General features: G+C 38.0%; 1 protein-coding gene across 1 annotated transcript in view; it reads right to left on the bottom strand.

Moving 5' to 3' along the window:
• Nucleotides 1-1,607: 1,607 nt before the first annotated feature.
• The window catches only part of LOC140242215 (transient receptor potential cation channel subfamily A member 1 homolog), a 105,026-nt gene continuing 90,756 nt past the window's right edge, over nucleotides 1,608-15,877 (bottom strand). Inside the window, exons 21-24 of the mRNA XM_072321959.1 lie at nucleotides 8,709-8,927; nucleotides 7,443-7,511; nucleotides 6,084-6,272; nucleotides 1,608-1,818 (exon numbers count right to left, since the gene is read on the bottom strand). Coding sequence (XP_072178060.1) covers nucleotides 1,636-1,818; nucleotides 6,084-6,272; nucleotides 7,443-7,511; nucleotides 8,709-8,927 — 660 coding nt within the window. The 3' untranslated portion in view covers nucleotides 1,608-1,635. The remainder of the gene's footprint in view (nucleotides 1,819-6,083; nucleotides 6,273-7,442; nucleotides 7,512-8,708; nucleotides 8,928-15,877) is intronic.

The following is a 15,877-nucleotide window of genomic DNA, read 5'->3' as shown; positions in this document are numbered from 1 at the left end:
GGAAGGTTATCTTCTGTTTCATTCATTATTCAAATGGTATATAATGTACACTGTAAACACTTTATACATAAACCTGTGCTTTATAACATATACATGACTTGTTGTATCCATAGTACGATTCATAATTGTGCCCTTGTAAATAGTGTATATAATGGTGTTTTTGTTATTCCACTCAGCCTTATCTTTGATATTATTTTGTCTATAATCTGTAGGGGGACTACATTTAACAAGCAGTGCTTCTAAGTAGTCCCCTCCACATTTGTACATGGTGTAATTTTATCTCAGAATATCACGATATTTTGTATGTACATGTAATATACTCTGTATAGTTTTGATATAATGTCCTCTATGTGTTATACCCTGTATATTTTATCATATAATGTTCACTATGTGGAATATGAATAAATTTCATTTAATTTCATTTCATTTCATTTCAACTTGTGTATTTGGTTAATATAAACATTAATTGTGACCGCCTTGAGCACCTTTGAATGGATAAGTCCCCACCTTAAAAATGTCTGTATTATTATCATTATTATTATTTACACTAATTATGTCCCTATCTGTATCAGAAGCACAGCACAGGTATGCCATTTACAGACACAGCCCATCTAAGTCATTTAACAGTTTTCACAGAAACCTTCATTTTTCAAATAATGCTTTCAAAGGTAAATGACATATAAACCGAATGAACTTTTATGTTTTGATAGTCTGCCCTGCTGATGACTAATTGTACAGGATCACTTTAAAACCATGTTCAGGTCCTGCTAGCATGATTCAAGCTCGCTGTTTATGAATGTACAATGTACTTTAGGCAAGTCACATGACCATGAAATAACCATGGCATTGCAAACCACAATATATCAGTATGACATTCACAATGGGGGTGCATTTACCAAATGTCCCACAGAAAAAATAAACAACAACCAAAACCAAAAAGGAACTGAATTGATTTTCATTTCCTTTGACTTGTACCTGATTGTAACTGCCATGCAGCAGGGACATAATACTGTAGTCATATGACTAGTCAAACCTGACTTCTCTATAAAATCTTTTGCTATCCCGTCTTTTTCTCTTTAATGTTCCATGTGTAAGAGGAATTGTATGCACCATATATTTAACAAGATTTATATTTTTGCAAATTTTGCAAGTCTGGTGATAGTCGTGAATATAAAAACACACAAAAAACATCAACTTTGATCCTGACATGAAAACGATGTGCATGCAAAGATTTTTCCCTTCATTACTACACTCCAAGATCATGAATATAACCACTTGCGAAATTGTGGAGAAGTCTCAATTTGTGAAAAATTAGACTCACTAAATAAACTTTATCTGGCTTAGGTATATGTTTCCTCAGCATAACTTTGCCAATAATCTGCATGTAGCTCCAACATCATGTAAACAAAGCCCTAATCAAGCTCCACATGTGCACTACTAAACATAGGTCATTTGCTCCTATGCTCGGCATGCAGCCATGTGCTGCAGCAAGTTCTGCAGCTGTCCCCATAGCTTCAATGGCAACCATTAATGACATCCTGCTTACTGCCATTACAATGCACAAACACATATTACACAATTTCATTAGAATATAAGTGGTGTATTGAACACAGTGTTTCTCACTGCAGTGTTCCCCTACTCCCCTATGTTCTCTATTGAGTCTGTCTCACTTATTTGAATATCACTGTGGTTGATAAGGGCGGTAAGCATACGTTCCATGCGGTCATTCTGAGACATAACCTGCTTCAGGCGGTACTTGAGGTTTATGACCGTGTCTGACATAGTCTCCTGATTGGCTCGAATCTCTGCCAGCTCTCCCTGGATAGGCAAAGATGGGAAAGAAAAATGTATCAAACATTATCTAAAGCTAAACTGCAGGAGGCAAGCTCTAATTTGCACACTGATACACTCCTTATGAGCTAACAAGAGACCCGGGGGTCACACGCTCACCGGAGTATCGTAAGTTCACCTTCCATGCATTCTTGCAGTCTCTTACATGAGAACATTGGAAAATTGTGGTGGGGGTAGCTTTGAGAGCTGGGGACTTGGTGTCCATTTGCGTATTCTATCACACTGGTAAAAATACCTGCTAAGGACACTGTAATTCATAGAATGTTGGACTATGCAGTTTGGCTTTAAAAAAAAAAAAAAAAGATTTAAAGGACAAGTTCACCTTCATTAACATAAGGATTGAGAGAATGTAGCAATATTAGTAGAACACATCATTGAAAGTTTGAGGAAAATCAGACAATCCGTTCAAAAGTTATGAATTTTTGAAGTTTTTGTGCAGTCACTGCTGGATGAGAAGACTACTGCAGTGTGTATGATGTCACATGCGTACAACAATATGAGGAAAATATAAAGAAAATTTCACAAAATTTCATCTTTTGAAAAAAGTACACATTCCCTTGACTGTTACTGACATATGTTATGGGTAATATTATTCCCATTGCCTTTAGAAAGAGGCAAGTCAAGTGCTCTTTTATCATGCGAAAAAAGTGAAAATATGTAAATAATGAAAATAATTTTCTTTACATTTTCTTTATACTGTTGTACTCATATGACATCACGAGCCTTAGTAGTCTCCTCATCCAGCGGTTCCAACACAAAAGTTTTAAAAATTCATAACTTTTGCATCGATTGTCCAATTTTCCTCAAATTTTCACTATTAAATGTGTTCTACTAATATTGCTGCATTCTCTTAATCCTTATGTTAATGAAGGTGAGCCTTTGGCTAAGGTGAGCTAAAAAGAGGAGTAAAGTGGTGTGCAAGAAAACCGTCTGGCTATAAGTAATCATCAAAGTGAACCTCAAAGGATGACTGAGACTTCAAACCTGTGAAATGAGAATCTGAATAAGATCCCCTTAACTTAACTACTCTTAAAAAGGGGTTGTTATTCATCACTGTATGGCTTTATTACATTTAACATGTAAAAGAAAAAAAGAAAAAGAAAGACACATTTACTTACTTGTGAGCCAGGGTCTTCGACTCTACAATGTGAATTTTTAACTGATTGTACAAACAATGTTACTCTTTATGGCTTTTAACTGAAAGTAAACTTTAAATCTTGATAGGGGCCACTTTGGCTTTTGCCATAATAGCTGTCTGGATAGCTTTTCTAGGCAACATCCTTCTTGATGCCCATTAAATATAAAAACAGTATAGTTTGGCTACATGTGTGCCAAATTTGGTAGTCTTGTAAGAATTTGAACCAAACAGTCCCTTGCCTTCTACTTTGTTGGCTGGCAGCATTTAAAGATATGGGGCTGGGGGTTCTGGGTGGCCATAGACAAGTCAGAAAAGCTTTCATCCCTTTCTCGATGGAGGGCAGCATTAAAACAATTTTTTTTTTTTCTTTCACAAGAGAGCTGCCTCGTGGTTGGGTGACAATTTGCCTAGTTTTGTTTCATGTAGTTATTAGTTATCTTTTTATGAAAGACCACTATTACAACAATTCAATTTGGTATTTGTCTTAAAAGTCACAATATAATATTATTACTGTATTTCAATTTACAGCATTTTCCATAATTAGAATGTTGCACCAGGGAGGTGCTAGAGAAGGAGAGACAACTACTGCTCTCCTTTGAAGTCATGCGCGGCACCGCCGAGAAGTTATGCGTTCAACTACAGGTATTACCCATGTGCTTTGACAAAAGAGAGCATCAATAATCAGGACTAGCGCTCTCACATCTAGAAATACTTGCCCCTACTGCAATTCGCTCTCTCTTTCAATGTGATGGCAACAATGAATTTGTGTAACTTGAATTGAAGCAGCGAACCAAAATGCAGTGTAAAACTAACAATTTTAACAGCAAATAGTTTAAAAGCACGCTGGAATACGCTTTAGCAGAGTACTGTATTTGAAAGATCAAAATATCCCAGATTAAAGGATAAAAAAAATAACATGCACAATTATGCGCATTATAGAAAAATATTAGGTTTTTAAGAGGGCCTAATTTTCATTTCATTTTGATTTGCGCATTACGAAGAAACTAGAAATACATGTTTATAATATTGAATTCTTTCCTAAACTATTCTAAATCAATTCGAGTATTTCATTCAGAATCTTACGGTGAAATAAAACTTGCAATTCAACAAAAGGTGAAATGCGTTCTTCGTCTCCGAACTTCGTCTTGCAAACCAGAGCGGCGCCGAGCATGACTTCAAAGCGTAATGGAACGCTAGACATCCCATTGTAACGCCTTGAACCCAAACATGTGTTTGCATGAATTACGAAGAGTTGCCACTCCATCTCTGTAACACCTCCCTGGTTGCACTGATTTTGTGTAACCAAAGAGGTTCAAGAGAATGAGGTCACAACCGTCTTATTTCCTTTGCTAGATGTTCGATGCCGCCGCTCAAAAATATTTGAAGCATATGCCAAACGGAATCTGCCATGCAGATAGGAAGACAATTGACTCGTGTCTGATTACATAATCACCTGCCACTTTCGAAGGAAGATATGTTTTTGTGATGGTTATTACTTTTCGCTACCCCTTCATATAAAAGGTAGGTGGTACAGACACAAGGATGTGCGAAAAGAATTTGCGCAAAGAAATGCTGAAATAAAGATGAAGATTACTTGACTGGGCATACCCGAGCACTAATCTGATATATCTGTCAATAAAGAATTATTCTTGAAGATTATTCCATATCAGTTTTATTTGTTGGAATTAGGTGGCAAAGTGATAAAACCGGCTTTCCAGGATGGAACAGTTTTAAACATTTTCACATGATACAGCTCTGATTAACACTTTTGCACAAATATCTGCACAGGATTGACTTTTGTTTTACATGCTTTATCATTGAGTGAAATTTCATTTCATTTAATAAATAAGTAAGCAAAATATGGCCAATATTATGTTAACATTCAAAACGAATCTTCAGATTGCTCAGAAAGACGGCGGCGTCGAACATCGATCATCAAAGGCACAAATGCACCTGTGAAATTCTTTGGTACATCAATAGAAATCCAACAACTGTTTGAATAATTACAGCCAGTTGGAACTCCAACTCTTAAACCTCCTTGGTGTAACTATGTGTATACAACTGTCTACTTGCAATATTGCATTTTTGTCGGAACAGAATAAAAGCCAGCTGCTATGATAAATGGCAGCCAGGTGCTGACTCAAGAGCAGAATACTTACCATTTTTTCTCTTACCATCCCTTGAGCAATAGATAGCCCCAGGTCAGGCAATATTTTGCTAGTATCTTACTCAATGCCATTTAACATGACCACTGTCCCATCATTATACCAGAGAGGTGTCACAGAGATGGAGTGGCAACTCTTCATAATTCATGCAAACACACGTTTGGGTTCAAGGCATTACAATGGGATGTCTAGCATTCCACTCTACCCTATTAAGTCATGATCGGCACCGCTCCAGTTGCAAGACGAAGTTCGGAGACGAAGAGCGCATATTTCACCTTTAGGTGAATTACAAGCTTTATTTCACCGTAAAAATTTAAAATGAAATACTCAAATTGAATTAGAATAGTTTAGGAAAGAATTCAATATTATAAACATGTGTTTCTAGTTTCTTCGTAATGCACAAATCAAAATGAAATGAAAATTAGGCCCTCTTAAAAACTTGATATTTTTCTATAATGCGCACATTTCCGCATGTTAGTTTTCTATCTTTTAATCTGGTATATTTTGATATTTCAAGTAAAGTACTCCACTAAAGCTGTTCCAGCGTGCTTCTAAACCATTCGCTGGTAAAATTGTCAGTTTTACACTGCATTTTCATTCACTGCTCCAATTCAAGGTACACAAATTCATTGTTGCCATCACATTGAAAGAGAGAGCGAATTGCAGTAGGGGCAAGTATTTCTAGATGTGAGAGCCCCAGTCCCGATTATTGATGCTCTCTTTTGTCAAAGCACATGGGTAACACCTGTAGTTGAACGCATAACTTCTCGGCGGTGCCGCGCATGACTTCAAAGGAGAGCAGTAGTTGTCTCTCCTTCTCTAGTACCTCCCTGATTATACTGAGAAATGTGTTTGAAGAACAAAATGATTAAAGATTCTTCATTCTCCTTGGTGGAGAAAGAAATAACTGGAGGAAATAAATTATGCACCTTTTCTGGGTTTAGTGTTGATGTGATGGTCTCTGCAAAGCCGTGGTCATAGTTGCCCATCAAAGAAGCATAAGCACGAGTGAACATATTGGCATTGTAGCGGTTGGGGTAGATTCTCTTAGTCTTGACAATGAATTTCCGCCATATGAATGACGGCAGCGCTTCCTGGACCTCCATAGCTAGGTCAACCTGGAAACAGCATAGAACAAAGTTGACAGAGCTCAACCATTCTACTAGTGAAGATCAGAAGACAGTCTTCAGTGGGTCAGAGAGGTTTTTTTTTTTATATTCTCCATTAGCATTTTGGAAAAATAACACAAGTGTACCCATTAAAGGAAACATTTGTTGTGATGACCATGGGCTTAAAATATCAAATATATATACAACTGGTACTGTATAAGCCATATATTTCGCAAGTCTAAATTTTCTGCAAATCAGGAATTCCTGGCCATTTCGCGATTGGTTAAATTCGCTATCGTGGTGTCCTGTACTGAACGGAGAAATGTACACGTGTACATGACATTCACATTGGGATCAGAGTTAATGTTTTTGCGTATCTTTAATTTTGCAAATAGCATCGGTCTTGGGAAATTCGTGAAAATAAAAACATCACAAAATATTCGGCGTATACAGTATACAAAAGATTCTGAGAAAAAGTCAAAATATGTTTTGTTATAACGTGAGAATACACTGTATACAGTGACCTAAGACCATCAACTTTTCACAAATGTATACAAATACACAAAAAAAAAACTTTTCACAAATGTTTCAGGACTAACCAGTGATTTGTCTCGTTGTGGTGTAAGAATTGTATAAACTGAATTGTAACATTTTCCTGAACATTAATAACTTGACCTAGTCGCGGAAAATGTTAAATTATTTGCCACATGTGCAATATGCAAAAGTTGCAGCAAGGCGGAGGACATGCCAGAGATTAAAGTAAGCATAAAATATGAGGGAAACATAGCTTACTTTACATCCCTTGAGCACTTCCTTGGTAGTTGGAATCTTCTTAGTACCATGTTGAGATGACAGAAATGTACAATGTTCATGTGCGAACTTGTACTATCACATATGCACTCAAGGATTGAACACATGCACTCTCACATACACACACAATGCCTATGAATTATGAGGAAGGTGAAATGCAACATTCTTTGGTAACCTGCACTGAGCTATTCATTCCATATACCATAATCACAAATACAAGTACCTCAAACATTTTTATCCTTTTTTAGGTTTACAAAAAGGAAATGTGACTATTCAGATAAATTCTAGTCAGTAGATCCCTGTGGAGGTTTTTGTCTTTTTTTAAGATTAACACGGCAAATGTGAAATTGTGAAGAAAAGAAGCTTCACCTGCATAGCCAGTCTCTGGAGCTTTGCCTGCTCCTGAACCTCTTTGATGTCATCTACAGCAAGACCAACCTGTCAGAGAAAACCATTAGAATAACCAAGATGGGTGATTGTGTATGAATTTCAATATGGTAATTCCTTACCTGGCGCAAAAAGTAGGAAACTTGACACTTTGATTACTTACATTTTTTGTAATACTACAATAATATGTCTGGTATCATCATAACCTCATAAACAATTTTCTTTCCCACACTACTTTTTTTGACATGCTTTGTTCAGTGGGGCACGTGCACATAACTGACTGTGAAGTTGTTGTTTTTTTTCCTCCCCCCCAAAATAAAACCATGCTGGGGAGTATTCTATTACAAAAGTAGTGCATTATTTCCTTTGTTTACTTATGAAAGAATGCTTTACTTCCATGTTTGAATGATGTATGGGAAAAAACTTTGACTTGTCCGATTGTCCGATGGAATTAACATTACACAAATCTGGACTTGACATTACTTTCAACATAGCCGAAATACAACTTATAAATTGTCAAAGATTATTATATAGAAATCAGTAAAGAGAAAATTGGGACTTTTCTGGAGCTTCGACTTGGCTGAGTTTTCGACTTGTGCGAGGTCGACTTAGGCGAGGTTGACTGTACATGATGACGGCAAGCTGACAGAGGCCCACCATTACAACGTCACTCTTCAGTGTGAATTCAAGACTTTGATTTTTAGATGCTTTCATTGTACCCTCCCTCTACAGAACGCTCCTCATGATCCAAATTTGTACTGCAGCTTGTTGAGAGTATCACATTTCTTATCTCATATTGCATTAGGATGTGTGTGATTGGACAAATGGTGCAGAACAGAAGTATATAAGAGAAGAAAACAGACAATAACAAACCTAGACCAATCCCTCGAATATGAAGAAAGTTAAAGTGATAATCCTGATATACAACTGAATGAAATAGTAGGAAACGTCATCACTGACGTAACATATAATTATTTTTGCAATATACCCGATGATCTGCTACAATTAGAGCAATGATAAAATGTCAATCTTGTCTCTGTTTTAAGCTTCATTACCATTGCAAACCTGTGGTACAGTCTGCCAATGACATTTTGAGATGATTGTCCTGTCAGAGAATCCATATCAGCAAAGGTAAATTCCCTTTATGTATATTGAAATTCTACCTGGGAGAAGTAGCAAATCTATTAAAGTAACACATTTTGATGAAACATTAAAGATAATATTTGATTAGTAGAAATTTGAACTCACCAGCAAATTCATGATGATGATGGACATGATCACCACAAAGACAATGAAGATGACATATGTGATGCCTTCATAGAAGACAGATCCCAAGAAGGCATCATTCTCCGTGGGAACCACAGGCTCCAGGTAGTTTTGGGTATGGAAGATGGAATCAAACTCAAATTCGCCTATCATCATGACGAATGTCTTCACCAGCGAATATTCCACCCTATAAAATGGGGCCTAGTTTGGAGGGAAGACAGTTGAGAAAATTTAGTTTTCATCAATTTACTATTTTTCACTTCGTCAAAAAGGACTTTGACAGAAAAGAATTTAAGATGACATAAAAATAAACTTGTTTATCTTATCATTTTGATTAATACATGTATATTGGCTCTGTTGCAAAATCTTGTGCTTGAATCCAAATGTAATAACTTCAAAGAAAGCCCACTTTCAACTAATCAGAATATGGCATTCAGGAATTTTTGAACATTTCCGTTCATTCATGGTCCAATGTTATCTGTAATTCTTGCCTTTGTTTTCTTCATGAGATATCATTGAAGAAGAGGGAACCTTCCATAACGAAGGTGCTATTCTGTAATTTGAATTTACAGAAACTCAAGTTATGCTCACACAGAAGCATATCATTGATGGTAGCTGATAAAGCGATGATAAGATATTGTCTCCTTAACTATGACGTGTATCCAAACAAAGCTAATCATTGATGATAAGCTCTAGACCCATTAACTGTCAGGGAGTCCTAATCGATGATTAAACTACAGAACTGGGAGAAATATATATACACACACCACTAGTGATATTAAAACCTAATGATGTGAAATAGTGGTCACTCTCACTTTTGAGTCCACTGATTATCATGTCCATATGATGCTAACTCCAAGTGAGGACCTCCCATGGCTTGTGGATAGAGCATAAACCCTGAGAAATGTGTAATTCTTATGTTATCTTTAAAATAGCTAACTTTCAAGTGCATCTACACTGTACTAAACTATGAGTTTATCATCAAAGTTAAACTTGCAGCTTAACTTGAAGTTAAGTAATATTGTGTGTATGTAACTAATATTCCAGATAAGACAGCTTCATAAGTTTAATGTATGTTGCATTAAAGTCAGTCGAGTTAAGCAATTTTTCATTTTAACATGCAGTGAAGTATTACATTCACATATGTATGATTATTTATTTTCACCCATGTCAAAATTTTATACACAGCGATTATTTGTAGATGCAGTATCAGCTGGAATGGATAAATTTTTAAGTGGCCTCTAACATGGATATTAACCTGTGAAATGTACAAGAAATAACTGTCTATTCATTTCAACCCTGTTCATCACATAATATTACTACCACAGATTCATAACTGAAGTAATTGTTTAGAAATCAATTTTCTTGTTCATTTTTTTTAAAGAGTTAAATGACCTCTGACCATGACTTTCCACCCTACCTTCCACCTCTAACCCTCTAACAAATTATAATAACACTGAAAATTCTATGTCCATTTGCAAAGATTTAACATAGTGGTTTTGCCACAGGATGTAATTTAAGGAAATCTTGCTCACTTGAACAATAAAAAAGCTGTTGACACAATTATCTTGGACTACTGATTACATCCAGATGCACAATAGGAAATTTGTTGCACAAAAAGTCTGTCATTCTTTCTTTTTGTACCTAGAGAATCAGAACTCTCCAAGTCTGATAGGTCAATATGTTCATGTTTTGAGTTCATTGTTCACATTGTCAAACTGAATTTGACCAGCAAAACCTTTGAGATAATGCATGAACTGGAGATTAACAGAACATGAGACATGCTAGACTACCCATGACATGCTAGACTACCAATAGGGAAAGAATCGCTTAAAACATGTATTGGTGCCAGCAATATGCATGATTCTTAACCCTAACTAGGCGGGGGGCCCCCCGACATTCCGCGCAATGTATCCCTATCGCGAAAAGCTATCGCTGTGACTTTTTATGACTTTTTTCTTTCGAGTCTCCCGCATCTTTTGACACCAAATTTGCAATGCCTGGGCCAACGGCGTAAATCCATACTGAGGAGTGGGGGGATGGTCACCATCACCACGATTACAAGCCCATAACCGGACCGGAGCAGCCTTTTTTTTTTTTTTGGGTGGGGGGGGGGGGGGGGGGGTGGGGGGTGGTGGGGAGACGCTTTGTGCCCCCTCCCCCCCCCCCCCACACACACACACACACTTTACAGGGATCGGATGCCCCACTCTTTTGCATGAAATATAAAGTGGGAGAAAAGTGGCAGCAAAAACATAAAGACTTTTTGTTCTTGTTGCTTTTTTTTTGCTTGTCAGACGACTTTCGGCGGAAAATCAGACCTTAAAAGTATGAAAACATTTTTTTTTTTTTTTTTTTTTTTTGGGGGGGGGGGGGGGGAAATATCTGTGAGAGGGAGCGGAACGACCGAACGGGGGAAGGGTGTGTATGGGGGGGGGGGGGTATCCCTCTCCCACACGAGGAAGATTTTGCATTTTCAGACCTGAAATTCAGCGATCTGGTGCTCACTTGTGGTGAAAATTTTGTTTTCTTTTCTTTAAAAAAATCAATAAGAAAATGAAATATTCACAATATATTATTGAATGACAAAATCGTGGTATTTCAGCTCTTGCTGTGTGACATCACTGTGAAGGCCTACTAAATAATGGGGCCTATCATCGGCATAGACAGGATTTGATCTTAGGAGGAGCGGTTATGTGAGGGAACGAATCAAGCGAGGGGGGAGGGTATGGTAGAGGGGTTTCCCCCTCCTACGGTGAAATCTCTTTGCGTTGAAAATTTTGACATTTTTCAGTCCAAAAAACTGCCATTTGTAGCTATATTCTTCGCTTTGGAAATTAAGGGGGGCACACCAGGCGCAACTGCTGTCAATCACTGGCAGCAACATCAGGAGAATGGCATAGCGATTAAATGCGAGCGAGCGGAGCGAGTGAGCATGAAAATTTTAACATTTTACAGTCTAAAAACTGCCGTTTGTAGCTATATTTTTTCGCTTCGGAAATTATGGGGGGCCGCATCAGGCGCAACTGCTGGCAATTACTGGCAGCAACATCAGGAGAATGGCATAGCAGTTAAATGCGAGCGAGCGGGGCGAGCGAGCTTGAAAATTTTGACATTTTACAGTCCAAAGACTGCCGTTTGTGGCTGTATTTTTTCGCTTTGGAAATTATGGGGGCACACCGGGCGCAACTGCCGGCAATCGGGCAGCAACATCAGAATGGCATAACGATTAAATGCGAGCGAGCGAAGCGAGTGAGCTTGAAAATTTTGATATTTTACAGTCCCACATGTCCTTTGTGGCTGTACTAGTATTTTTTCGCTTTGGAAATTAAGGGGGGGGCGCACCGGGCGAAAACTGCTGGCAATTACTGGCAGCAACATCAGGAGAATGGCATAATGATTAAATGCGAGCGAGCGAAGCGAATGAGCTTGAAAATTTTGACATTTTCCAGTCAAAAAAACTGTCATTTGTGGCTGTATTTTTTCGCTTTGGAAATTAAGGGGGCGCACCGGGCAAAAACTGTTGGCAATTACTGGCAGCAACATCAGGAGAATGGCATAATGATTAAATGCGAGCGAGCGAAGCGAGCGAGCTTCAAAATTTTGACATTTGACAGTCCAAAAACTGCCGTTTGTAGCTATATTTTTCGCTTTGGAAATTAAGGGGGCGCACCGGGCGAAAACTGCTGGCAATTACTGGCAGCAACATCAGGAGAATGGAATAATAATAATTAAATGCGAGCGAGCGAAGCGAGCGAGCTTCAAAAATTTGACATTTTACAGTCCCCAAACTGCCGTTTGTAGCTATATTTTTCGCTTTGGAAATTAAGGGGGGCGCACCTGCTCACAATCACTGGCAGCAACATAGGAGAATGGCATAGCGATTAATGCGAGCGAGCGGAGCGAGCGAGCTTGAAAATTTTGACATTTTACAGTCTAAAAACTGCCGTTTGCAGCTATACTTTTTCGCTTTGGAAATTTAGGGGGCACACCGAGTGCAACTGCCGGCAATTACTGGCAGCAACATCAGGAGAATGGCATAGCGGTTAAATGCGAGCGAGCGGAGCGAGCGAGCTTGAAAATTTTGACATTTTACAGTCCAAAGACTGCCGTTTGTGGCTGTATTTTTTCGCTTTGGAAATTAAGGGGGCACACCGGGCGCAACTGGCGGCAATTACTGGCAGCAACATCAGGAGAATGGCATACTGATTAAATGCTAGCGAGCGAAGTGAGTGAGCTTGAAAATTTTGACATTTTCCAGTCCTAAAAACTGTCGTTTGTAGCTATATTTTCGCTTTGGAAATTAAGGGGGGCGTACCAGGTGCACCTGCTGTCAATTACTGGCAGCAACATCAGGAGAATGGCATAGCGGTTAAATGCGAGCGAGCGGAGCGAGCGAGCTTTAAAATTGTAACATTTTACACTCCAAAAACTGCCGTTTGTAGCTATATTTTTCGCTTTTGTTTGTCCCACTTTTATTTGAGAACCATCCCCCCCCCCCCCCATCGACGCCTCTATACATATTAGGTTGCTTTTGTTAAGTGAAAGATCTGCTGCACACTCTTTGATAAATAAGGAATATACGTCTATGTCAAAAGTGTACAAAGTTTATCCCTTATCCTGTATAGCGGACCTTTTGCATGTTCATGATTGCAATACAACGATCTGGTGCATAGTTCTCGTGATATTTGGACAATTTTCCATTAAGAAAGTTCGAGATTTGTCCTCATCTCGGGAATTGCTTGGGGGATAAATGATTTGTCTGTCTAAACACTTCCTTTGGGGCGGGGCAAATGCCCCTTTGCCCCCCATAGATTCGACGTCCCTGATCTTCCCTTGGTAAATGCCCATAGATGTATCCTGACTGAGTCATCAGTCACTGTCGTTTCTCAGGAATGATTCAGGAAATGGAGGGGATTCAATTATGGCGATAAAGTTGTTGTTATTGTTCGTTTGTATGTTTTCGTACATATTTTGAAGATGGTCCCCAGTTACTCGCGTCTGTATAGCATGTTTATATGTAGACCTATACTATTTGACGTTGTCAACGCCTGAGCCATACCTTACAGTGTATGTCGATGTTACTTTCTTCGCGAGCGAGCGAAGCGAGCGAGCGCTTGAGAAAATTATACATTTTCCTACAAGATAGAATACTGTTCAGCTCTGTTACCTGTCTGAAGGCCGGCGTACAAACGTCATGCAATATGCCAAAATTGATACAATCACATTTCTGCTTCCTCCATTTTTTCCCCTCAAAATTCAGGGGGGGATGATTGTACAGGCCATCCCCCCCTCCTCCATTTCAGGGGGGGATATATCCCCCCCATCCCCCCCGGGATTTACGCCCATGGCCTGGGCGCGCGGTTCCGAATTGTACATGCATGTCAGACCAAAAATTCCTCAAAAACATGAATTCGTGTACAATTTCAATGCAACCTGTGCTTACAGGCAAATTTCATAAAAGCATGATTATTTTGGGGTTTTATCGATTAATAACATATTTTCTTGTTTGGAATAATGTCGCGGACAAGTTTCATTGAAAAAACAATGGAAAACATAAAGTAAAAAAAAACAAAGAAATACACAAGAAATTAAAAAAACAATAACATACTTAAGAAATTTTTTCTGATGGCACAAGTTTTTTCTCTTACATTTGCTCAGGACACTAAAAGGAATATTTACACAAAAAATGTGCCCATTTTGAGCTTTATTTAGTGATTTATACCAAATTGTCTGATTTCATGCATCATTATGCATAAATTAGCATAATTTAGCATAAATGATAATTTATTTTTAAATTTAACTTCGTGGCGCTTTAGATTACATCATAGGCAATGTATGTGCCATTTTCGTCGCGATTGCGCGGTCGACATCCAAGATCTGGGGGAGGGGCCTGGGAGGCTCCCCCGGCTCTATGATCTACCTAAATAGCCCGGCCTAGTTAGGGTTAATAGTGCAAACATAACACGAATATAAGCTATCAGCAGGGCATTGAACAAAAACAAAACATTAACATAGAGTGGATCAATAAGCATCAGACAACATGCATTCATTTTTCTTTATCGCTCGAATCAACCCCTATTACATGATAAAACTTTAACACTTGACATTTAACTAATACACTCTGTGGACTATGTACTACATGTGTATATGCCCTGTACATACAGATCATAAATATCCTTTAACCCTAAAAAGACTGGACTGAGTTTTTTTTTTTTATAATGATGATAATATACATGACTTTTTTACACCAAATTCACTCTGTAGAGTGCTCCAGGCACATACATGCTATCATTACCCCAGTCACTAGATAGGCATACATTATTTCCAACCAACACTGACACTAGTGCTCACTCTCTACTCCCTGGGGAGCATTCCACAGCAGCCAGTCGCCATCTTACATCTTTTAGGTTCCCCCTTCTGCAATCATGTTGTCATGCAAAAAGATTTACGCAGTTTAATGACTTTTTTTTCTCTCACGTTTTGCACAACTTTTGATACTAAACTTGTATACCCTCGATGTTCAGTTTTAGAGAGATACACGACATCGTCACTCATGTCACAAAAAATCAGCTATTTTGCGCCGGTTTGCGTGCAAAGTGTAGGGGTATCAAAAGGAATATTATATATATTGTTTTCAAACTTCTCTTACAATGTAATCTTCTTTGGTTATGTCAATTGTGAGTTTAAGAATCAGTTCTAGGTCATAAAACAGAAAATACATTAGACAAAAACAAAGAATGCATAAGAAATATTAAAAAAAATTGAAATAAAGAAATACATAAGATAAAAAAATTAAACCATTGGGATTCTTTTTCTTGAGTGTGTGATACCTGAATATACTCGTAATGTGAAAACTGTGTTTATGATTTCATTAGCAATATTGAACAAATTCATAACTTCACCACAAAAATGCAATTTCAGATAAAAATTTGCACATTTGCATAATTAATTACACATATCTAAGAAATATATAATCATAATTGACTATGCAATCTTGTAAAGAACATAATGATGAACACACACTATATTTGGTTAGGGGATTGAATGATCAACAGCCAAGATCTTATTGGAGAGGGGGAGCCCTTTAGGACCCCATCCAGTTTTTTTAGCCTCCAAAATAGCCCAGTCTTTTCAGGGTTGAACACACA

Source organism: Diadema setosum, chromosome 19 (genome assembly GCF_964275005.1).
Source record: "Diadema setosum chromosome 19, eeDiaSeto1, whole genome shotgun sequence".
NCBI lineage: Eukaryota > Metazoa > Echinodermata > Echinoidea > Diadematoida > Diadematidae > Diadema > Diadema setosum.
The sequence above is the reverse complement of the archived record's forward strand: the minus strand, read 5'-3'. Positions and strand labels throughout refer to the sequence as shown.